At 39.9% G+C, this 24,829-nt stretch overlaps 2 protein-coding genes across 4 annotated transcripts; one reads left to right on the top strand and one right to left on the bottom strand.

The window, feature by feature from the left end:
* The first annotated feature begins 164 nt into the window (after positions 1–164).
* Positions 165–6,926, top strand: ciapin1 (cytokine induced apoptosis inhibitor 1). Of its 2 annotated transcripts, none has more exons than XM_036125150.1 (9): positions 165–199; positions 2,166–2,328; positions 2,502–2,645; positions 3,341–3,420; positions 4,273–4,441; positions 5,075–5,151; positions 5,593–5,714; positions 6,133–6,211; positions 6,302–6,926. In XM_036125150.1, exons 2-9 carry the CDS (start codon positions 2,172–2,174, stop codon positions 6,410–6,412), a joined length of 939 nt encoding a protein of 312 aa, XP_035981043.1. In that variant the 5' UTR covers positions 165–199; positions 2,166–2,171; the 3' UTR covers positions 6,413–6,926. The 2 variants fall into 2 exon arrangements, with proteins under 2 accessions (XP_035981043.1, XP_035981047.1); XM_036125154.1 differs by lacking the exon at positions 165–199 and adding an exon at positions 280–414.
* A 318-nt stretch (positions 6,927–7,244) lies between these two features.
* Positions 7,245–24,574, bottom strand: prmt7 (protein arginine methyltransferase 7). 2 transcript variants are annotated; one of them, XM_012867519.3, is made up of 17 exons: positions 24,331–24,574; positions 22,247–22,283; positions 21,763–21,912; positions 20,996–21,104; positions 20,657–20,769; positions 19,837–20,066; positions 18,717–18,897; positions 18,495–18,628; positions 17,357–17,495; positions 17,194–17,277; positions 17,062–17,109; positions 15,202–15,291; positions 13,223–13,384; positions 11,353–11,427; positions 9,653–9,813; positions 9,198–9,294; positions 7,245–7,624 (listed from the first exon to the last, which is right to left on the bottom strand). In XM_012867519.3, the coding sequence occupies exons 1-17, from the start codon at positions 24,423–24,425 to the stop codon at positions 7,466–7,468; spliced, it is 2,064 nt and encodes a 687-aa protein (XP_012722973.2). In that variant the 5' UTR covers positions 24,426–24,574; the 3' UTR covers positions 7,245–7,465. The 2 variants fall into 2 exon arrangements, with proteins under 2 accessions (XP_012722973.2, XP_035981031.1); XM_036125138.1 differs by lacking the exon at positions 24,331–24,574 and having other exon boundaries at positions 22,247–22,319.
* Positions 24,575–24,829: the final 255 nt, after the last annotated feature.

Here is a 24,829-nt window from a genome sequence, read left to right as displayed (position 1 = left end):
ATATTGTCTGTATATAACAACATCTTTGTACAACAAAACAACTACGTATCTAATTTGAACTACACATTACTACATTCTCCCCCTTTGCATCGAATGCCAGAAATTATACACTTTTCAAATTATTTTATTTTGAAAATAAAACAGCGGAAACACTAATTTGGCCCCATGACTTTTTTGTAACCGCCGTCCATGAGAGCAGGTGAGTCATTGGGGGAAAACAATTTAAGTGTTCTTTCAAACAAGGAATTTTTGTTTCTTAGTGGGGTTTTACATCAATAACTAAAGACTTTAGTTGTATTTTGCTTGGGGGCCGACATTTTATCATCATCTCAAGGTTAAACAACGTGTCTACAAAGCAAAAAAAAAAAAAAAGTGTCGCTAACGGTTACAAACTGCGTCACCGCGTCGATTTAAGTAAGATTTTTTATTATTATTTTAATTACCAATATAAAGCTTGCTGTATTACTGCTGATTCTAAAGTTTTCCTCCGTGTGAGAATTTCAGGGTTTGTTGGAATAGTTGACTCAGGGAACATTCTAGATCAGCGCAGTTTAATGAAGGTTATATTCACACAGGATTCAATTAACTGGTTTACGGAGTTTAAGAGTGAAGTCGAGGGTTCACATAACTTAGTAATATTTTGCCAAACATCCATAGCATGTTTGAAACCGGTGCATTGGCTCTAAACTGTGGCCAGCTATCTCTTTTAGTGTATTTAACTATGTGGCCTTTAGTGACCCTTCCTACATTAATGTTCTGTTTTCTAGTCGTGTTCAGTATCTATACGGACATTTTCAAGTTTGCTTTAGTGTTTATATTGCTGGTCATAACAGTTGTGTTTATTTCATAATATCTATTTCTATATTTAGGTACATCAGCTGAATATTTGTCTATGTATTGCACCTTTTATAGCAAATTCCACATACGTGTAAAATACTACCTGGCAAGAAAGCTCTTTCTGATTTAATCATATAGATTTATGATAATAATAATAATAATAATAATAATAATAATAATAATAATGGTAACTAAAAAGATTAACTACTTTGCAGTAATCATTTATTTGGTACCTCAGTTGAGGCTTTGGCCACATAATATTGAAAACTGGACCGTGTGGAAATGTAAGGATGTAAATTTAAAATGTGTAGAAACCTTGTATTCCACACTTTTTTGAGATCTGTATATCTAATGACTTCAGAAGGTTCATCGAAAGTTTCCATTAAAACTTTTGCTCTACCCTTTTTTTTTTATATGTATAGACACAGTAACTTAAAATTCCCTAAACATGTTTTAAAATGTAAGGAATTTGTTATTCTTTTCCAGGTCTGAGTAGGTAATAAGGGTTAGAAAAAAATAGAAAATATTGTGTTTTCCTTCTTCTAAAAAGAAGACGTCTGAATTTCGAAGACATTTATTTTCATTGAATCTGGAAACCTGAAGCAGCACCTTGTATGTCAGAGAAAGGCAGTGCAGAAATCTAAGTGCGCACACTCAAGCTGTTAAAATTAATTAGAAAATGTGTTCCTTATAGAAAACACTTCAGGCCTGACTAACACATCTGAGTGTAATTTAAAAAATATCAAAGAAGACTAAAACCCCGAAGCCTAGGACCATAAACGTAGTCTTGTGGTCTTAGTACAGGGTTTATTTGTTTTTAGTAATTTTTACAAACACAAATGTCCTTTTTGAAGGTGACTGATAATCTTCTGATTGAATTCCAGGCATTCAGTCAAAATATACCTTAAGTAGAAACAGAAAAATCTGGTTAAACTTGACGGAATGAGCTGAAAAGTTAGAATCTGTAAAAAGTATTAAGTTATTTAAAATTGTAAAAGTCGTGTTTCTCTGTGGCATATTGGACTTGAGCTTTGTTTGAGCAATGATCAGAACAACAAGCCTGTCATTTCCCTCTTCCAGCCTGTTGGTTTGTTGATATATAAATACTGCCTTCCTTTGTGTTGGTCCTGTACTGCTTGAACCTTATAATTAAAGGTGGAGAGAGGCATATTATGAGACGTATACAAGAGTTGGTAAGGCCTACAGCAGTGGCGTATGAAACCCGATCGGTAGTTTGCTTAGACTGAGCCCCAAATGTAGTGATTTAGCTCTGCGTTAAGTTTTTGACACTTTTTTTAAAATGTCAACTTTCTTGACTCTTCCTCCAGGAAATCATGGCAGACCTTGGCATCAAAGCGGGAGACAAAGTGTTGCTGGTGTGGGCTCAGCCGTCGACACCAGAAGCCTTGAAACGATACGCCGAGGAACTGGGGGCAGCTGTGGGCGCCGATGGAAAAGTGTCTGTGGAGAACATGGAGAGGCTGTCGCTCTGTGAGTTTGAGTTTAAAACAGGCAGCTGACATGTCTTAAACTGACAAACACAATATAAAGTATAATATATATATATATATATATATATATATAAGTATTTCATTAGCTGTTGCCACCTTGAAGGCACGAGTAGAAAGTCTTACAGTAGTTCTTCCTTCATGTCTTCGCCGCAGCCTCTCACGCAGCTTCTACCTTTGACTGGGTGCTCTCGTGTCTTCTGGCCGACTGCTCCTCCATCCACAGTTCAGACACTCTCGCTGAGATGGTCAGAGTGCTGAAACCAGGCGGGAAGCTGGTCCTGGACGAACCCGTCACAGGTAAGATGCATCATTCCTTAAAAGTGGTTCTCCAGCGGCTTACTGGGAGTTTTGCTGCTATCAGAAACAATTTTCCCGCCATCTTTCTCTCAATGCCCTGATGCTTTCAGTACGTTTGGCCCATGATCTTTTTACTGGACATCTTAGCTTAAACAACCTCCAACTGTGATGTTTTTTTTTTTTAGGTTTTTTTCTTTTATTGTTACCAAGCAATTTCAGTTTTCAATGGAAATTAAAGAAATAGGGTAGCTCCCAACTGGATCTGTGGTCCTCTCTTACTGATGTGTGCGTCCAGTAAAATTTCTAAGACACCGGTTAATAAATCTACTCGGGCGATGCACGCTGGCTACAGTTTCCAGTTATTAAACCAGATCCAGAGTGGATAGTTTCAGCTGGCTGTGAAAATGTTAAACACTGACACCTACTGCTTCTTTGTTCCTTGTTAGTCAACCTACTGGTTAGACTGGCTAGTTTAATACTTTAATAGATAGAGGCCTCCTTTAATCTGCTGCCAAATGTTTTCTGGAAGCAGTTGAATGTCCAAATTGTCTCTACTGATGACGTCCCACGATGTTCCCGGATATAATAGTCTGACGCCAAATTTAGGTTAAAACAGATACTGCTCTGCTTTAAATGCTCATGTCTGGTGTTCTTTGTATTTTTGGCTCTAAATGAATTGTGTTCTTGTCTTGCAGGCAAAGACGACCAGGGTATGAGGACTGCAGAGAAACTGACGTCGGCTCTGAAGTTGTCAGGCTTCCTGTCAGTGACAGAGGTGAGTGTAGAAGTTCAGCCTGAAAAGCAAGGGTTCAGTAAAGTGTTCGGTTTATCATTTACTGTGATAATATGGGAGATGCACATGACAGAATGATTCGTTAAATAGATGCCATCGCTTTAAAGAGAGGAAACATAACTTCAATAAGAATATCAAGCTGTGGGTTGGAATAATTTGTTGGTATGGTAACGGGGTCCTTCTGAATACCCTTATCATAGTGACTGCTTCCGCTTTGATTAACGAGTTCTTGCTCAATAAGTGCTGTCCGAGTAGTGCTGTCAGTAGGGAAGGAAGGAAGGAGGTAGGAAAAGGAGCCCATGTGCTCCCTCCTTTCGGGTTTTGGGATCTGATAGCAGAGCACTTTGGACCAGCATATTGAGAAGTCATGGAGTTGCTTGTAAAGGCAAGGCCACACTCACCTCTCTAGATTAAATCCTACATCAGAGAACCAAAAATATGTCTGATCAGGTACGACTGCAGTAACCTAGAATGGGTGACATGACCTTGAGTGGTGCTCCATTCAGCGATGGATCCGATCCTCTCAAATTACACAGGCGACTTTTTGAGCAGGGCTGCCTGCCTGGAGCATCGATACGCCCCAAGTGCCGAATATTGACCTGAAAAATCATTTCATATATCTCATATAAAGCTGATACTTGGGTCAAAGCTTAGACGGTGATGCTTTAAAGCTGGAAAATTTGTTGCTTAAATCTTGATTGGTCCCTCTGAATTAGTGGCTTTATCTGAACACTGATTTTATTTTGTTTAATGTTCTTTTTTTTTTATTATGTTAAAAAAAATCAGAAAGTCTCATCTTAGATGTGCTGATCCTCCTGGTTTCTCTACCTTCAGGTCAGTAAAACAGAACTTAGTGCGGAGGCACTGAGCGCCCTCAGAGGAGCCACTGGTTACCAAGGAAACACGCTGACCAGAGTGCGCATGTCTGCCTCCAAACCCGACTACGAGGTGGGCTCATCCAGCCAGATCAAACTGTCGTTTGGGAAAAAGACTCCTAAGCCTGGTAGGTTTACAGAGCAGCATGGTTTACAACACATCCAGTTTTACATTTGCCATCTTCATTACTGAATGTCATAGATCAATGTATAGGGAAAAAAATATATATAAAAAATTACTTCTGTGTAATAAAATACATCCTGATAAAATAAACCATTTTAGAGAAATCAGGAACGTTTGTGTTTTACCGTTAACCTTTTTTTTTTCCTTCGGTAGGAAATAAACTAAACTGCAAGAATGAGAATAAAATTGTATATAGAGATGTAAAAAAGTAGTTAAATTAACCTTCATTCTGTAGTAAATGTTTTTATCCTAATTATGTGGGAAAGGAGCTCCTTGAAATCTGAAAAGATTAATATCCTTTTATCAAAACAAGTCAAATAGAAAAACTTTACGTGGAAGCAAATGGGCCAGTTTAAATCCAGTCAGCTGAATTCACATACCAGCATTTAGTAATTTTAATGGCTTTACAGTTCCCTAAAAATGACAAACCTTGTAAGATGCAATCACTTTTTTACAAATCTAAAATGTTTGTTCCACTTCGTATACACAGATAAAATGTGTGTCTTTGTTTCTACTGTTTTACTTCTTTAAATGTTTGTTTTCCTGCTAATATTTGTTAAAATCTGTCTTTTTTTAGCAGAGAAACCAGCTCTGGATCCCAGCACAAAGAAAATGTGGATGCTGTCGGCAAACGACATGAACGATGACGACGTGGTGAGTTCAGGGCCGTGCGGCGCCTCCGGGACCCAGAGTTGCAGCATGTGGGATTTGAACCGGGGACTTGCAGCCTTTGCAGGATGCAAGTTTCCTGCTCTGTCCTCTAGGCCACCACTCCACCTCAAACATCTCCCCTAATGTTCTAAAATGTAAAGATCCTGCAGGCAGCCACCATGTTGGAGTACCACAGTACATCTGCCTCTTTCAACAGATCCATTTGGAGTGAAGTTTTTTTTTTTTACAGGGGTGTATTTTATATTAAATTTAACCTCAAAGGAAAATTGTGTAGTAACACAGATGTTCTGTTTTAGACTGCATTATTATTATTACTATTAGCTCATCAGCAAATGAAACATTAATAAAGTGCCATTGCATCGCTGTGTGGATGCAGCTTCTCTGTAAAGCGGTTTATGCCCACGCTGTTTCTCTTTGCTGCAGGATTTGTTGGACTCTGACGCCCTCCTCGACGAAGATGACCTGAAGAAGCCAGACCCAGCTTCTCTCAAAGCTTCAAGCTGTGGAGAAGGAGCTGGCAAGAAGAAAAAAGCCTGCAAGAACTGGTAAGTTCGCCCTGCAAAGAAACCCTTTTTAAAATAAATGTCGGAAGCCGCGCCGAGATCAGGCTCGGCTGAAAGGGGCTGGAGCTTCATGGCAAAGTTAAGCCCACCACTGTTACGCATTTAACGAAGTCATACGACACAAAGGAAACGACGGGTAACGCGGATGGGCCATCGTAGTCGGTCCGATCCTAAAAAGGCACCGATCTGCTGAGAATGTGATGTAGAGAACAAGTTTGCTTCTGCTTGAAGCACTGAATGCATGTGGGAGGACTGAGCTTAGATTTAACTCTGGAGGTTTTTTTTTTTTTTTTTAGGAAGGTTTCTATTGGAGACATTACAGTTGTTGCCCTAAATATGTTCAGATGTTCTCAGTCTTAATTATTACTTAATTTAATGACTAAATCCTGTGATTGTGCAGCACATGTGGGCTTGCTGAAGAGTTGGAGGAGAGTAAAGAGAAACAGAAAACCGACCTACCAAAGTCTGCGTGTGGAAGTGTGAGTAGAGTGTTTAAAAAAAAAAAAAAAACAGCAAAATCTCAGCTTTTATCATGGTGTAATAATTCAGATTCATTTTGTTTGTGCCAGTGTTACCTTGGCGACGCCTTCCGCTGTGCCAGCTGCCCGTACCTGGGCATGCCCGCCTTCAAACCGGGAGAGAAGATCGTCCTGGACAACACCACGCTGACGGACGCTTGAAACTCTGATCCCTCAGCTCTGCTCACCAGGCTTCAGGACGTTTTACATTCCTTCGTTTTCCATCCACCCCGCTGAGGGTTGTCAGTGGGCGTAACTGCTGATACGGATGCCATCGAGATGTTTGCCACGAGACACAGTAACCGCACAGGAGAGTCACTTTTATTCAGCAATGGAGGCTCAGATTTGAATGAAAGGAGACGCTGAACGTTTGTAGCCCATAGTGTGAAAATTTCCACTCAGCAAAATCGGCACAATTCGGTGCCTGGATTCGATTTATCATGGGTCCATGTAATCAGCAGCATATTGGCTGGTAATGAAACTATATTTACTTCTGATGTCTGTCTTTTTTTTTTTGTCATGTGATCAAACCTTAAAGAATAGAAATGTTTTTTGGGGGTAAAAGTGATTTTTCCAAACTTAGGGACACAGAAGCCTGCGTTACAACTGCTGAACTGAAGCTTATTTATGTATATGAAGTCATTTAATACAAATAAAACTAAGGACAAGTTATGTTTAACGGTGATGCTTCAATTTAATTTACAGAATGTGAACAGCTATAATATCAGGTTTTGTGTTCCTTTATTATGTCTATTAGTGATTAAAGGGTATTTTTTTTTTTTCCCAAACAAAGCTGATAGAAACTGTAACACAAAACTTTATCGAAAACTCAGTGGCTCTGCACACATAAAGCTGTTTTATTCCCTGCTTTTGGTATTTTATGGTAGAAACTTTGCGCTCTTCAACTGTGCAAAGTGTCAGTTTGCAGAAAAGTCAATATTTCCACTCAACTACAAAACTGTGTAATAATAATAATAATAAAACAAGACAACGCTTGGCTTTGTTTAACAGTTGGTCTGTTAGTCCAGGATAATTTATGTAGATTATATGTCGACACCAAAGCCTGTTTGGCCCTGAGACTTCCTCAGATACTTGCGTATCATTAAAAAGGCAAACGGTAACTTCGATCATTACAGCAATAGTAAACACTGTTAAATGCGCTCCAAAGCAAGAGAGTCGAGGTAAAACTTCTTTGTTCAGTGACGGAGTTTCACGTCACGGACCTGCGATGCTAAAGTCCATCTTTATGTCTCCTGAGCTGGGCTCAAACGTGAAGCTGTACGAAACCGCGGCCCTGCCGTCTCCTGAACTGTCCCACGCCGACCTCAGGAAATAGACGCCCTGCTTCCTGTGTCGACTCCACTCGCAGCTTCCCTGCAGGAAACACAAAGGAGGCGGAAACCGGTTAAATCCAGCTCAACTAAAAGATACACACAGAATTAAATCTGCAGCTTTTAATTGATGTTTTCATCATATCTACTTGTCCTACCAGGCCGGCTGCAGCAGAGTTTACACTAAACATCAGGGATCAGATATTAGATATTTAAAATTTTTTATCAGTTCAAGACCATATGTACAATCAAATTAAAGTGAAAACAAACAAACTGGAATCCCAAACCTGCCTGTTGATTAAGGATGGATTAAATTTATCGGCATCAACATCGGTATCGAACAATGTTAGTCATTTTTCAACATATCGGTCTGATTAGTAAAACTGGGCCGATCTAAACAAGGGATGTTTATTTTTATTTAGTTGGTCTTTGTGCCTGTGTTTCAACAAGGAGAGGGGTGCGGACATTCAGTTTTTGTTCAGTCATGTGACAATGATGCATCCCAGCCAAGATTGTGGGTTTTTAAATGTAGCAGAGATTTAAAAAAAGAAGAGAAAACAATTAAGTTTGTTTAAGTTTGGACTATAACTGATATTCAGTCAGCATAGTTTATAAGCAGTGCAAGTTTTACCAAATGTAACCATCATGGAAATCAATCTATCTATCTATCTATCTATCTATCTATCTATCTATCTATCTATGCTTCCCCATTATTGATACTTAAATCCATATTTGAACTAACTATCTTCTTAAAAAGCAGAAATAACAAAGAACTCTAAATAAAGTTGACTATTTAATACGGCACTTTTAAAAACAACATGGTTGTCCAAATCGCTGTGCATTAAGAGAATAAATAAAAACTGTACAACCGATAGAACAACCGACCCGTGCTGATCGCCAGGGAGAGAAGATGACTCCACATGTAGAATTTAAAATAAGACTGCGCATGTGCAAACAAGGAAATTATTCTTCTTAGATGAAAACATAGGAGCGTAGAGAAGCATGGCGGCGGTACGTGTGACATGGAGTCAAACTACGGAGGAGCAACTTGTAGAATAGCCAAGGCAGGGTGTTTCGTTCTAGTGAGCCTCAGATTTAACAGAGAGCATTGACACTTCCGCCTTTTTTCTTCTTCTACTGTTTACATTTGGCTTCCGGGTAGACGAGTCTGACGAGCGGCATCTCTCTACGGGGCTGAGTCCGACGTAGATTTTAGACGTAAGGTGTGAGCATTCAGATCACATCAGAGCGTCGGGCCGTACAGTAAGAACAGAAATGGAGAGCTGTGAACTTTTAAACCGAGGTTTCAGCGTACGGTTTGAGTTGCATCTGAGTGCAATGATTGAAAATATCGTAGTGTATGCCCGTCACAACCCAGCTGGCATCTGTGTCTTAGATATTTTACCCTTATGTACCCGTACTTGTTTTATTCCTATTCCCTGTCCTATGTTTTTTGCACAGCACTTTAATCATCTACAAGGAGCGCTTTGGAAATAAAGTCATATGGAAATCTGTAAAGGTGCAAACACATTAACACAGTACAGTACTAAATGTTTTTTTGTTTTTAAATGTCCACCTAAATTTAATATTAAACAGAGTTTATTTATGAGTCCCACCTGCTCGCTGATTGGCTGAGTCAGACCCCCGCTGACCGTGACATCATCAGTCAGGTGGTACTCCATCCATAAGGCGACACCATGACATCGACCAGTCCTGAAACATTTTTAAACAGTTACCGCCTTTACAAAATGAGTATTTTGAATTATGAAACAATGCTTGAACATAATATAATAAAGGAAAATGGTTTGAAATAAAAATAAAGTTTCTTTCTGGTATTCCGACAGGCAAATTGAGCCCCTTTTACTATGGTATTTTTCCAAATAATAAAAAAGGGGGAAAAAAGGCCTTTCTTGTATGAAAAAAATAGAGCTACTCAGTAAAATAATAATCTAAAATGAATCAAAACACAAACATTAAAATAATGTAATAAATAATAATGTAATAATTCTATAAAAAATACACAAACATTTCTCTGACTCTCCCCTTTTAAGTAGCATCATAATGAACGTACCTTATGAGGGGTAGCGAGCCCTGGCTGCTGATTGGCTGTTTAGGAACACACTGAGTGAAGTCAAAGGTCATGACGGCGGCGGACTGAGTGAGCGCTCGACATGGATATTCCCAAAGGGGGTGTGGCTCAGCCTCGCGGGACTCACGGAAATCCAGAGACCGCTGTGGAAACACAGTTTTCCTGAATCAAGTGTTTATGTTGACTAAATACAGACAAATAGGACCTGAATCTAACTGTTGTGACTGTGAACTACCATTATTCTTCTGATTTTTACTCATGTGTGAGAAGCCCAGCACCATTTCTTAACTTAACTACAAAGCACACTTAAAATCCTTAAATCTTCTCAAAAATTCATCTGTTAAAATGTGTGAGTACGACTTTGGTTAGCAACAAAGCCGCTCCGCTCAATAGATATTTGGAGCATTACAATACACTGTAGCTGTGTCTCAATTCGCAGGCTGCGTCCTCCGAAGGACCCAGCCTACTCAGCCTTAGGAGGACCCAGCCATCGGAGGATGCTCCGGAGGATCCTCAGCCATTGGTAAATGGGACGGTCTAGCCTTTGGAGCACTTCCTGGTTGCGACACGACGTTTATTTACTTGTTAGTGGAGGAGGAGAGTCGGTTTAGACGGCTTCGGTGGCAGGAAAACCGGCAACGAATTTTTCTCAGGCTGGGAGAGCGCAGTGGAGAGGCAACATTTACCTGCTATTATTTTCACCCAGGGGCCTGCTAATGATCATAATATACCAGTTATTAAAAAAACGCTTGTCAGCAGATTGACAAATATGTTTAAATATAAAATTTTATATTTATTTGTATGAGTTGATACAAGCTTATGTTTGTAACTTTAGTAATTTGAATTGAATAGTTAAATGTGTACAAACCCTGTAAATAACTGACTTAAATCACTACTTTCACTATCACTAAAAAAGCGAGCAAAGCACCTCGGGAAATCTTATGGCAGGCGAGGCCACTAAGGATGGTAGCGGTGCATCCTCAGAATTTGGGGAAAAGGAGGACGCATTCGAAGGCTGTATTTTAAACATCCTCAGAATTTTTGCCAAATGTGACAGCCTCCGCACATCGTTGTGACGTCACCGGCCTTAAAATGCGTCCTTCGAAGGACGCAGCCTGCGAATTGAGACACAGCTTGTGTCACTACCTGATTGGACCCCTGAGCTGTCTACAAGACTGCCTGACTGTAATGCCTAAACTAGAAGTGCATTCACGTAAGGCAGCCCACACTCGGAGTACGCGCTAGCAACAATAAACCTAGTAAGTTAATTCAGTATAAATGTTACGTTAATTTTGTCCTTATGGGAGAAACAGGCAGTGTAGTCCAACTACTGTGTCCTCCTAACAGAGATGGATAGAGAGCTGTGGACGTGAAGGGGTGGAGCAATATTACACACTTGGGAAGAGTATTTAATGCGCCTTATGGTCCAAAAAAAAAAAACCCTCAAGGTCCAAAAACATCTAAAGAGATTGGTTAGTGCTTAAACTACTGCACAACTAAATCTAACACATAACTACTCTAAATTCAGACTTTCGTTCTGTGGTTTGGGACAGATATGTGCATATTTTCAAAAGCAGAACACACAACAACAATGTAATTTTTCCTAAACCTAAAACTTTGAAAGTAATATCCCAATAGTACAGAAATAAAAATGCACAAATATAGGTTAAAGTCGACTTTACCTGGACCATTTCATCCATGGGAGTGACATCAAAGCCTTCACAGGTTCCACACGGCGCTCTTATCCTCCACAAATCCTGGCAAAAATGACAACAAAAGACCATAATGATTAATTTTTAAATCTTAAGGGATTTGCTTCAAATTTCTTTTGCATCTTGCCAATTTTCAGCAATAACGTTTTTCAAAGGGGGAAAGAAGATCCTAGTTCTGTCATAGATTAGGTTAAAACTAAACAAGTAAAATCAGCTGCAAAGAAATTACTTGTATCCTTTAATGTTAGGCATGTTTAGAATCTAATTTATTTTTAAAATACCTTAAGTGTCTGCTTGCATGTAAATCTAGAAATGTGTTTGTTTCCATATGTAGCAATAACTCTGTGTAGATTTTCAGTTATCAAGGAAATAACAGCCTGAAGAGCCTAAAGGTAGAGTCTGCGATTTTTCCCGAAGTTTCCCAAAGTCCCTTTTTGAATAACTGTGCAGGACCGTCTCACCTGCTGTTCTGGGGGATCACAGGAAAAAAAATCTCCCAAATCCACTCCGGTCTTATTTCTTTCTACTAAGTCCTTCCTCTTCTCATAAACTTGTACACGGTTTGCTTCTTCTGACTCTCAGCCATGTACAAAGTCTACGGTGAGAACAGCGGAGCTACAATGAACGGCTAACAACAAAGCTAATGGCTAAGCTAACCGCTAAGCTAATGGCTAAGCTAACTGCTAAGCTAACTGGGTACATAAACACTAGAAGTGCGCAGCCAGCAAGCTGTAATTCTATTGGTTGTGCTGTTCTTTTTACATCTCTCTTTGCAGGTAATGAAGCAGACTGATGAGGTTTTGTCAATCTCTCTCTACTGTCTCCTCTTTCTTTCACCTTTTCTCCCTTTCTTTTTTTTCTCTTCTCATTTCCACATAAACATAAATTATTCCCAACATAATAAAACTATTTACATACATAAATCAAGCAGAGCACTATGGCGTGAGTGCGTTAGAATGATTGGCAAGTGGGACAACCAAAAGATAAGGTGATACCTCCAGAACCTGAGGGACAGAGGGAATGAGAGCTGAACAAAACTCTGAAAAATCTGACGAATAAAAAAAAAAAAAAAAAAATCTATTATTTTAATGTTCATATTTTTTCCAGAACTCCTTGTTTTACAGGCTAAATGCATATTTTAACTTTAAAAATCATGTAATCATTCAATTAACTGTTTTTCCTAACAGATAATACATACAGTGAGTTTCAGGCATCAGTATGCCAGGTCACATTTTATAATCCTGTTATAATTATTACCGTTTCCAGCAGCCAATAAAAATCCTATTTAGAGTTTGAAGTCAGAAAACTTCAAGAAAAGGTTGAAATTACTCGGGTAAAATGTGCAGAGGGTTTATAAATTTAGGATAATGCCCCCATTTTATTTCCCCAGTTTAGTGATTCAGTCAACATTTTCCCTGGAAATCATAAATGAACTCCCAGTGGCCTGGCAGTCAGATTAGTAGGGACGATGTGGGGAGAATGGGGAAAAATGTTAATTTACAACTATCAAATCATCTAACAAAAGCATCACAACAGTTTGTTCTTCTAAAGAAACAATGAGATGAAATCATCCATAATATATGAATAACGTCATTTTCTCAACATTTTAATTAAAAACCACAAGTTCCTGACAGGTGGAGCAGATAACGACTATACAATTTAACAAAAGAAGTTAGCATATTTGCAGTACACGGCAGTCAGGATTATTTTAGCTCTGAGATTTGAGGAGAAAATCTTATGGGAGGAGTCAAGAAAACGGGAACGGCGCACATTTGAGGGCGGATCTAACCATCTAATACAAGCTCAGAACCTTTGCAGAGATTTTATCGAACTATCTGACCTGGAACTCCACAGCAACCACATGCAGGGAGGCAGAGCAGGGCAGGATGGCGGCGCCGGGTCGTAGGAGGCCCGCCAAAGCGGTCCGACAGTACCAGAAGAACAAGGAGTGCCACGGCAGGAGGCTGGTGCTGAAGTACGGCTCACCCATCAGGACGGAAATCTGCAGGAGGCGTAAAATCATGTTTTAGATTATCTGAACATACAACATACGTCTGCGTCTTTAACTTGGATTGTTTTCCTCTGAAATAACCAAACATTAAGAACATTTTAATTACTTTGTGTTAATGCGGTACCGCGCGCGAGCTATTTTTAGAAACACAACGTCACGATGACGTCACATCACGTGGTACGCAGTGGGGCAAACTCCGGAAAGCCGCCGTTGTTTCGCTGTAAGAGACGTGCGTTAGCCTAGGTTTTACTCGGTAAACGACTGCTTTTTCCAAATCTAAGACCATGGTTTTTAAACATTGTTGCTATGGAACGTGCAACAGCGACTCGAGTTACGCTGATCGGCCGCATATGAAGGATGTTTTCTTCAAGACTGCCAAGGAAAAATGTGTACGCTTGGAACACCGGGGCGGTCGGCCTACACAACAGTTCAACCCGGAAAAAGTTACCAAATTCAAGTACATATGTAGCAAGCATTTTGTCGGAGGAAAGGGCACAACCGAAGAACATCCTGACCCAATTCCAGCGACATCAAGTCAAGGTAAGAGTATTTTGGTGGCCGACATGTTAATAAAGTAGCGCCTGCTACCATGACAGCATATAGGCTATCATGGTAGCAGGCGCTAACATGATAGCCTGCTACCAGGCTTACTCAAAAACATTTCAAATGAGACAAACATTAAACATATACCCATTCCTGGACGGTGATTGCAAACAACAACAAAAAAAAAAAAAAAAACGGCCGACGCTGCCATGATCGCCGCGCAGGAAAAAAAAAACAAAGCTTACCGTTCATCAACTCGGCCAGTTTTCCAGTCTTTTTAAGCCCTCGAACCTCAAGCCATCGTTTGAGCTGAAGGTTGGTGTGTTCTTCGACAGTGCGACCAGTAATCCGTGTGCCTGGGACATCTTCTTGGGAAAGTTTAACGGCTGTAAAGTCGGTCATATCTGTTATCCGTGCGTTCTCTCCTGTATGCGTTCTCTCCTGTATGCCCTACCTAAGCGGCAAAAGGGGCGTTGCTCTTGAGACGGTGAAGTCACGTGCGCGGTACCGCATTGGGGAACAAAATGAGACTCTTTGACATGTTTATCACGCGTTACAATGATCAGATTTCGGAATCCTGTTTTAATTTTAGGTCTGACTGACCAGAACTTTTTTTTTGTATCAAAACGTAACAAAACATATGGCAAATAGTATAAAGTGCTGCACTACTTACAAGATTATCTTCGTTCATGCATTTAAGAATGTAGCCAACCTTTATCAGAGTTTTATTAAATTACAAACTGCCTATAATGTTTTGAGCTCTTTGGTTTGATGCATTTAATAAATGTGGGATAAAAAATGTAATCTGTTTATTTAGTATTTGACGTGCTGAGTGGCGATCCCTATGAAATTAAGAATGACAACTGGCCGATTTCCACCTCGTTTTGATAGGGTCATTTCCATTTGTCACAAATGTTAATTTGACTCAAAATGGCTTTAGTAAACCTAAACACAAAAGTAAAAAGTGTAAAATAAAAATGTGAAATTTTTCTCTTAGAATTTGTTTTTAAACTTTGCATTTAAAAACACACAGCACTGAGAAATTGTGAACAAGTTTACTAATATTCTTAAAATGAACACCAGTCTGGCCAGCAGCTGAGCGCTGGGAGAAGTAAATAATTCTGATCCTTTCTGATACAAAACTACGATGATTTCATCCTCTTGCTCTTTTTTCCAAATGAGCTAATAAATAAAAGTTACAAACTAGGTCCTCATCAACAGCCTTGGCTAATCACAAGCAGCAACAGCTCCAACCAAACAGGTACCTGTTCTCCTCTGAGATCCTGACTGGTGAGCTGCTCAGGCCTGATCTCCAGCAGCTCCACTCCTCCTTTCAACGAGTTGGCTTCCAACACCTGCAGAGCAAAAAGGTACTTAAGGGTTAGGATTTTCCCATCCGCATTAGGTCCCCAGCTAATATGTGCCAAACCTGGGATTTTTAAAATGGAATGGGCGTTTTGTTTTAAACTCTGGGTAAATTCTTACTTTAGGGCTTGGAGTTGATCGTAGTTTGTTGGTTTCTGATTGTAAGGTTACGTACGACTGGGGGAGTTTCTGTGTCACAGACCCAAACTTCTAACTTTCTGACCTTTGAAACACTTTATCACTTTTTCTCAGGGCTCCGCCCTGCTGGGATTGCACAGGTCATCTGCAGGATCTCCCAGGTTGTTCCTGGAGGACATTTTGATGCCAGTTTATTCATGCCAGAGATCAGAATTGTGATCAAGGCCTTTTACTTGAAGGAGAAGCCTTAGATTGAGGTCGGCGCCACACAGCGGGTATGGCAACACTCACGCCTCTCCTGGTCAGAAGATTTCTTATATGCTGAACAGAAAGATTCACCTGAAGGTGTGAGCCTGCAACCCTTCAGAGCCACATCTGGCTCATAGTGGCTCTTAGTAACTTTACTCACTGCTTTTAACAGCCTGTGTTTTTATGCAATCTCTGTATTTTTTTGTTTCCTCACCTTTTTAATTAAGTTTTTTTTTTTTTTATCCTTTTTGATCCATTGTATATATGAAGATTTACTGTATATAACTGAATGCACCTTTCCTACTCTGCACCTTCTTGTATGAACCGATGTGGCAAGTGAATTTCTCCATTGTGAGATCAATAAAGCCTATCTTATCTTATCTTATCTCCATAAATATGCAACTGAAAAATGCAATAATTCTTTTTTTGTAAAAGTTTCACCAGGAGCTTACAGACTAGGTCCCGCTAGCTTTCATGAAACCACGGTATGCTGATATGTTTTTACGGTTATAAAAAACTTTATTTTATACACCAATGAGACATTAATAAATTTACTTCTAGCCCCACCTATCAGTGAGATAATAAACCTCCATACATTGAGTGCAGTATTTAAATCCCATTGCCTTACTAATCTCACACGGCAACAAAGTCCATCTTGTCTACTTAAACATTTTTTGATCCTTGATCATATTTTCTTTCCATGTCAGCTTTAACAGGTTTAACACGACCCCTGAGTTTTAAAAAAATCCTTTTTATCTGTCACATTAAAAGCTTGTTTTAACAGACGAAATAGTATAAATGTACATTGCTTAATTTATTCATTTCAAATGCAATATTATATAGCTCTATATATAGCTGCTGGGGGAGACCTGGGTCATAGCGGCTCTTAATAACTTTAGTCACTACTTTTAAACAGCCTGTGTTTTTATGCAATCTCTGTATTTTTTTGTTCCACCACTTTTTAATAACCATGTTTGTTTTGGTTCTCCATAAATATGCAACTGAAAAACACATCAATTCCGTCCGTCCGTCCGTATGTCCGTTTGACCTGGAGCTTACAGGCTAGGTCCCGCTAGCTTTCTTGAAACCACGCTATGCTGATATGTTTTTATGGTTATAACAAACTTTATTTTCATTAGGGTTTTATACACCGATGAGACATTAATGTTTGTGTTTTCAGGTTTTCAGGGACGCTGTCCTGCCTGTTTTAGGCGTCTCCTTGCTGCCACACACCTCACCTAAAAGAACGGATGATTTAAAAGGCTTCTGCAGCATGCAGCAGGGAACCACAGCCCTAAGTTGCTTTATAAATCACCGCCCCATCATTTGGTTACAAAGTCAACAATTAAAAGCTAACAATTGGATTTATTTACCTGCTCAATAACTTGTTTGGACATTCTGGAGTTTTCCAAGCTGAACACCTGATTCAGGAACAAAAACAAACGTCAAAGGAAGAATCTGAGATATTTTTTTTATGTGGAAACTGGTTTGCAAAGCCAGCGTACCTTCTTGGCTCCCAGCATGTGAGCGAACACAGGCAGCAGACTCGCATCGCTGACGGAGAGACACACGCTGTCCTCGCTCAGAACCTGGAGGTACCGACACACGTTAAAACGCGACACAAACGTAACCGCGGACCGCTCAGTCGTAACGATGCCGTTCGCTTACGCTGCGAAGCGCTTCCACGTAGCTCCCCGTTCGCCGTCTGTCGTTTAGTTCGCCGAAACGAGGGCGGGTCCAAACCAGGTGAGCCTGACAGATGCAACACGGCCGAGACGCGGGGGTCTGAGCCCGGCCGTCCTGGAGGCTACAACATCAAGGCGGGGGGAGGGAGGGGGGTGTCAGGCTAGCTAAAGCGTTACAGGACTGTCTCAGAAAATTAGAATATTGTGATAAAGTTCTTTATTTTTTGCAATGCAATTAAAAACATGAAATGTCATACATTCTGGATTCATTACAAATCAACTGAAATATCGCAAGCCTTTTATTGTTTTAATATCGCTGATTATGGCGTACAGCTGAAGAAAACTCAAAAATCCTATCTCAAAATATTTGAATATCGTGAAAAAGTATACTAGTAGGCTATTCAACTAATCACTTGAATCGTCTAATTAACTCGAAACACTGCAGGGTTTCCTGAGCCTTGAAAAACACTCAGCTTGGTTCAGTAAACTAAATCACAAGTATGGTAGTGGTTAAGAGACGACATCAGATTCTCACAGTAACTGGTGTACTGACCATGGCATTACTGTCCTTGATTGGCCTGCCAATTCCCCTGACCTGAACCCCATAGAGAATTTGTGGGGTATTGTGAAGAAGAAGCTGAAAGACACCAGAGCCAACAATGCAAATGAGCTAAAGGCCGCTATTGAAGCATCCTGGGCATCCATAACACCTCAGCAATGCCACAGGCTGATTGCCTCCATGCCACGCCGCATTGATGCAGTAATCTGTGCAAAAGGATTCCCAACCAAGTACTGAGTGCATTAATGGACATTTTCAAATGTTTGATTTTGTTTTGCTGTTATAATTATTTTTTTTTACTTACTAGGATTTTTGAGTTTTCTTCAGCTGTAAGCCATAATCAGCGATATTAATACAATAAAAGGCTTGCGATATTTTAGTTAATTTGTAATGAATCCAGAATGTATGACATTTCATGTTTTTTAATTGCATTACAGAAAATAAAGAACTTTATCACAATATTCTAATTTTCTGAGACAGTCCTGTACATGTTGGCTAATTAGTGAAATGTGCGAAGCCAGTCTGGCCTCAGCAGCGTCTCAAACAGAAAGGAGTTCTCCACCTGGAGCTGTGAGACTGCAGGCTGTACCACAGACTGTAGTCATCATGGCAGACCGTCAGACTGAGCTCCTCTTGCTCAGCCACTGGGATTTCAGCAGGCAGGAAGTAAACACTCTGCATCCAGTGATCCCGCCACTGAAAACACACAGCTGTGATCAGCAGAGCAGCTCCGCAGCAACCGCACCAGGACTCGACTGGATTCACCCGCAGACTCCTTACTCACCGGGGCCATCGCCGGCTGTGGGTACGTCCAGCTGGGAGCCATGCTACACACGACGGCTCCGCTGGGATCCATGTCCAGGTCCCACCAGGACAGCACGACCTGAGCCCGGCCTCCAGACTGAGCCACGAACCGGGCGGAGTTGGACCGGAAGGCACTGCTGACGGGTTTGCTGAAGTCCACGCTGGAAAAGACGCAGACAGCTCTGAGCGCGGATGGGAAACGAGAGCAGCAGAACATCCTTCTGGGGTTCAACCTTACATCACCATGTCACCTGGTGACTATAAACCAGCTCAGGCACTGAGTAAATGCCTAGAAGAAATCAATGCATGGATGTGCCAAAACTTTCTTCAATTGAATAAAAACAAAACTGAAGTAATAATATTTGGACACATAGAGGAGAGATCAAGAGTTAGCACACAGCTTCAGCTAGAAACCACTGATCATGCCCGAAATCTGGGAGTAGTGATTGACTCAGACCTGAACCTTCAAAAGCATCTAAAGACAATTACAAAGTTGGCTTTCTATCACCTGAAGAACATTTCCAGGATTAAAGGACTAATGTCTTAGAAGGATCCTCACTAAGACTAAGAAAGTAGAGCACATCACCCCAGTTCTAAAGTCCTTACACTGGCTCCCTGTATCTCACAAAATAGACTTTAAAATCCTTCTGTTAGTCTATAAATCCCCGAATGGCTTAGCACCTAAATACATCACAGACTTGTTATTAGTGCATCAACCCTCCAGACCACTAAGGTCTTCTGGCTCCAGCCTACTCTGCAGAACCAGAACCAGAACCAAACACGGAGAAGCAGCATTTAGTTCCTATGCTCCACTTATCTGGAATAAACTTCCAGAAAACTGTAAAAGTGCGGAAAGCCTGAGTTCCTTTAAATCAAGATAAAACACATTTGTTTAGGACTATTTTTGACTGCTCTAGTTAAACTGTTCTACTGAAACAGCATTACTTCAACTTTTTTAGTCCAACTGTTTATTGATGTCCTATTTTGTTTCTACATTTTATTCCTACTTGCTTTTATTATGTTTTATTTTCCTATATTTTAAATCATGTAAAGCACTTTGTACTGAATTGTGCTATACAAATAAATTTGCCTTCCCTTACCTGAACATGGTGCAGAGAGGACTCAGCGGGGTGAAGCTGCTGGGGGAGACCTGGCTCAGCTGGATGTCACAAACTGAGTGAGCGCCGGCACAGCGGCCCACGGCGGGCGGCGGCACCAGACGAGCGCCCTCCACCTCCGCCGGCTGCAGCTGGGCCCAGCTCCACAGCAGCTCCGACTCCACCAGCTGGGCGTAGACGGTGGCCCGGTGGGGGACCGCCTCGCAGCCTGCCTGCAAACAGAGAGGCGCGGCAAGCATAACGTAAAACACCAGTTTCTCTTAAAGAGGGCTCGGAGCAACATAAGATCTAAATAAAAGGAGCCGACAGATCCTTATAGGAGACGTTTTGGGCTTTATTTTTAACCAGCCGTATCTGAGAAACAAATCTTCAGCAACTTTGCAAACGATTCAAAGCAGCCTGTGACTTCTTTATCATCCAAGTTCAACCCACATTCCTTAAAAAAAAAACACACACACACACAAAAAGCTATTTTATTGCTCTGCATGTACGCTACTTAATTTATTCATTTCAAATGCAATATTATATAGCTCTAAATCTGGAAGTGCCAGCCCAGGCACCAATTATATTGTTCCAACAAAACACTACTGATGGTTATCGGCATCATCATGAAAGATTTAATTAAACTGTGGAGCAACAAGCATCTCCATAGTGTTAATTTTTCCCCATGTGAGATTTAGCGGCTTCTGTTTATCCAAATTTACCTTGAACACATGTTCTCGTTTTTTTTCCAGCTAACAGCGGGTTTTAGTGAGCAGCAACGACAAAGCAGATGAAAGTTAAGAGTTTTTTTTTTACCAACCTTGACCAGATTTTGGTGGGCGTGCTCGTAGCTGGGCAGCGCTCCTTCGCCGATCAGCTCGGTGTCAAACAGCTCCGTGATCAGCAGGTTGGCCTTCTCATGCATGTCCCCATCTGCCAAAACAGATCAAATATTTACTAAATGAAGCCACAAAGAAAGTAAAAAAACAAACTTTGTCTCACCGAGAGAACTAAATAAATAAACAACGTTTTATTTGAGAAACTGTTCAAAACAGTTTACATCATTTCCAATATGCGGATAAGCGATAAGTTGATATTTGCACAAATTAAAGTTTTTCATTTTATTATTAGACCTCTGACCAGATCAAATTTTTCTGACCTGGTCCCACCGTCACGTCTGACGAGTGTTTGTTGATAATCTTGATCTTTTCAGAGAAATTGTTTTTCTTCACGATGCACTGAGCTGCTTCTGCCATGGGCTTGAAGACCTGCAGAAAAACAACAACAAATATTGTAAGTAAAATAAGTAAAACTACTTATTTTGTCCTACAGTTTTCATTGTCAGGTACAAGGACTGGACCAAAATGAGGAAAAGAGACGCTCTAAGTCTGAAAGCTCTGAATATCTCAGACAGCTTTGAGAACTATCAGATCAGAAAACAGGTCTGACTCCTCGAAAGAAAAACACGAAGACTGGAGGTCTGAAAATTTTGCACAGAGAACACCTAATTGCAGATTTGTCAAAAAAGATAGCAAATTCTGAGCTGGAATCCCTGAAACAAATAATGCCCATTAATGTTGGACATTATTTGTTTTTGTAGCTTTTAAGATTTGAAACTCTTTTTTTATTACAGCCTTTGTATTCAAAGCCCGTTATAGTAAACCAAGGCAGCAGATTTCAGATGTAGAGGTCAGGCAGGTTTACAACTTACACCATCCATGTTGTTTTCATTTTCTGTTTCTAAATTCTAAAAGAAAAATGTAATGCAAATGTATTGATATAGCTCACTTTAAAGGATGAGTAGCCAAAAACCATGAAACATAAAAGATCAGATGGTATCACATGTTAGATAATTAAGATATCTTTTTTTTTGTATGTTCGCATTTTCTGCCGTACTTCTTGGAATTTTACTGAACATTTCCGTACCTCCACAGCGTAACAGAAGTCCGCTCCAGCAGTGACGGCCATCATGGACAGGAGGCCGGTTCCCGTCCCGATGTCCAGGACCACGACTCGTTCGCCCCGAGCCTTTATCCTGGACACAGCGGCCCGGATGCCCTTATAGTACTTGTCATTCTGAAAGGGGGCAAAATTATTCAGGCAAAGAATGCAAACATTTAAACAACTGGACACGTTCTTTTAACACACTTTTTATATGAAAATAATTATTTATTATGAATTATCCTGATTTTATTTTCTTTGTCAAAGAATGCAGGCAATGAGTTCAGATAGATAAAATAAGCCTTTTAATTAAATAAATAACAGGTTCGAAAGCAATAATAATGAGACATAAAGAGAGTTAAATTTATCCCTTTTATGAGCACCATCCATGCTTAAATTAATATATTTAAAGGCACTACATGGGTGGTTAAATGTAGTTAAACAGCGGGGGTGTTTGTGGAGGTCTCACCCTGTCATGATCATGCAGCATGTCAGCATAACACGACCTGAAATAAACAGAAATACCATCAGATTCATGCTGAAGGTTTGATGATCTCTCCTATCGGTTCAACATTTTAGGGAAAACTGCATAAAACTGAAGCAAAATCAATTCTCCTCATAACAAATCAAGGAATAAAACTGCTAAACCTCCAAGTATCAATAACAAAAACTAAAAATTAGATTATTTTCTTTTCAACGTGTGTTGACTTCAAAAATTATCAGCCAGCTGTTGTACATTAAGAATCACCTGGTACTGAACAGCTCAAAATAATAGTAATTAAAAGAAACATTTAAAAACAACCCTTTAATTAAGTAGCAAAGTAAGGCTGGGCGATACGGCTTAAAAATAAAATACTCGATTTTGTTCCCTTTTGTTACATAAGAGCAAATTGCTGAAATTATTTTTAAAACTTACTTTTATTTCAATAATCTCATATCAGAGGTGACCTGAATTCAAAGTGCAACTTATTACGAGCTTTAAAACTTGCTTATAAATCAAGATGGCATGCCCCGCCATAGTAAATAATGAAAATATAATACAAAACGTTTGCTGCTTGTTGTATTACACATCTAAGAACAGGCTTCACTTCACTGGTGGTACTTTACCCCACCTTAAAAAATGAGTAAATTAATAAATTACACTATAAATTAACATTTCTTTTTGGCCATTCTGGCTAAGAGTACACATAAAATTCAAACAAACAAACAAGCAATGGACAAGGGTTATAGTGGGTTTTTTTTTTCTCATTACAGCATTAAAAAAAGATACTTTTTTTTAAAAAAAGATTAATACTTAAAAGTTTGTATGAAATAGTTGTCCGTCATGAGTCACAGATAATGAGGTAATAAGGTGCTTTAGTGGAATGATGATTCGAGGCTCCATTTACAGAAATGTGCATTTAGATTCTGAGATAATAGTGTGCAAACGGGCAACAACAGTAAAGTGATTGTAACACATGATGGGCTAGTAACAGTGGGGTGATTTTAAAGCATTGGGCGGCAGTCTCCCATCAGGGGAGGGGGGGGGGGGGCTCTGTTAGGCATTATGAGATTACAGAGTTTGGACTGAGAACCATGGAAACTGCAGATAAACAACAGACTATGGAGGCACAGAGTCTGACACGCTTAGACTGGACAGAGCGACTGATTAATGGAAGATGTGTCAGATGGGACACGTCTGCATTACAGTATGATCTTCTCCACCAATGTGATGAACAGAACACTGATATTATAACGTGCAATTGGTGGACACGGGTGGTCCTACTTAATGTCTGTGTGAGGAAAGAACGGGGCTCTCTCTGACATTGCGTTGTTGTTTATGAGAGCCCAGTACTGAAGCTGTAAACATCCCTCTGCCTTTTAGATTAAATATGGTAAAATATAGTTTCTGTCTCAAGAGTCTTTTTATTACTACATTAGTCTACAATAAAAACACCATATTATTCATAAAAAAAAAAAAAACCCTGAGGGGACCGCAGCAGGTCAATTCTTTAACACCTCACAGCTCTTGGGAAGACGCTTTTCCTAAGTTTATTAGAGTTTTGGCTTTTCCTGGGAGGATATATATATATATATATATATATATATATATATATATATATATATATAAACGGAAGTTACTCTGAATCTATGGTAATTAAACATAACCGTCATCTGGGTAAAACGGTTCTGTTTAATTACCATAGATTCAGAGTAACTTCCGTTTTATTCTTACCAGTTTATCCAATGTTTTTGTGGAATATTAAGGGTATTTTTAAAGTTTGGACTCAATCTATAATTAAATCAAGTTACTTTTATCATGGTTTGACTATTGATTGGCCAGGTCAAAACTTCGTGCTGGTGGGTTAAATTCAGAATCATCTTTCTTCCTTTATTTGTTTATATCTTTCTTTCTTTCTTCTCTACAAATAAAAACCGACATAAATGAAATGTTCTGAAGTATATCCTCTGATTTAAAAGTTTAGTTTTCATCTTTTTGTAAGAGAGGCCCATCGCGGCTGTTTTCCTCCCGCTAGCCTCGCTCCTGGTGCCGCATGGTGGGCTCGGACCCACCTGGCTATCTCCTGGTGGTAGTCGTACTCCTCGCTCTCCTCCACCCAGTCCAAAGCTCCGGTGGTCGGGTTCGCTCTGCCGCAGAAGGTCTTCATCTCCGCCACAGCTCTCCGTCGAGACGTCCGAGGAGGGGAAAAATGTGAAATTTGAAGGTTTACGGAATAATCAACAACGCATTGCTTCCATGAAGGCCGCCATATTTACGTAAAACGTCACTAACTGTTATGATCACATGACCAGAATATGTCAGGTGACCATGTTTCTTCTTCTTGTATCTTTATGTTGGTGGCAAACAACAAGGTGCTGCCTTCTAGATTAGAGTATGGCTGGCTCAGATACTAAATAAATTAATTAATTAAGTAGAAACCAGAAAAAGAATAAAAGTAAGTTAGAAATAAAGCAATTACTTCAAAGATCATCTGGGGATGTATTTTTTAGCAGTTTTTAGTTTTTAACGAAGAGCTGTGTATATTTATTACATTCCAAAAACACTTCAACA

This window comes from Fundulus heteroclitus, chromosome 2, assembly GCF_011125445.2.
Source record: "Fundulus heteroclitus isolate FHET01 chromosome 2, MU-UCD_Fhet_4.1, whole genome shotgun sequence".
In the NCBI taxonomy this organism is placed as follows: domain Eukaryota; kingdom Metazoa; phylum Chordata; class Actinopteri; order Cyprinodontiformes; family Fundulidae; genus Fundulus; species Fundulus heteroclitus.
This window is presented reverse-complemented; position numbering and strand designations above follow the sequence as displayed.

Bases quoted from the DNA above. Each gene is read 5' to 3' on its own strand.
- ciapin1 (XM_036125150.1), top strand. From the start codon at position 2,172: ATGGCAGACCTTGGCATCAAAGCGGGAGACAAAGTGTTGCTGGTGTGG. The intron at 2,646-3,340 runs GTAAGATGCATC...CTTGTCTTGCAG, and splicing joins CCTGGACGAACCCGTCACAG to GCAAAGACGACCAGGGTATG. The intron at 5,152-5,592 runs GTGAGTTCAGGG...TCTTTGCTGCAG, and splicing joins ACATGAACGATGACGACGTG to GATTTGTTGGACTCTGACGC.
- prmt7 (XM_012867519.3), bottom strand. From the start codon at position 24,425: ATGAAGACCTTCTGCGGCAGAGCGAACCCGACCACCGGAGCTTTGGAC. The intron at 21,105-21,762 runs GTACGGAAATGT...GTTTTTCTGCAG, and splicing joins ACTTCTGTTACGCTGTGGAG to GTCTTCAAGCCCATGGCAGA. The intron at 17,496-18,494 runs GTGGAGAACTCC...TTGATGTTGTAG, and splicing joins CTGCAGTCTCACAGCTCCAG to CCTCCAGGACGGCCGGGCTC.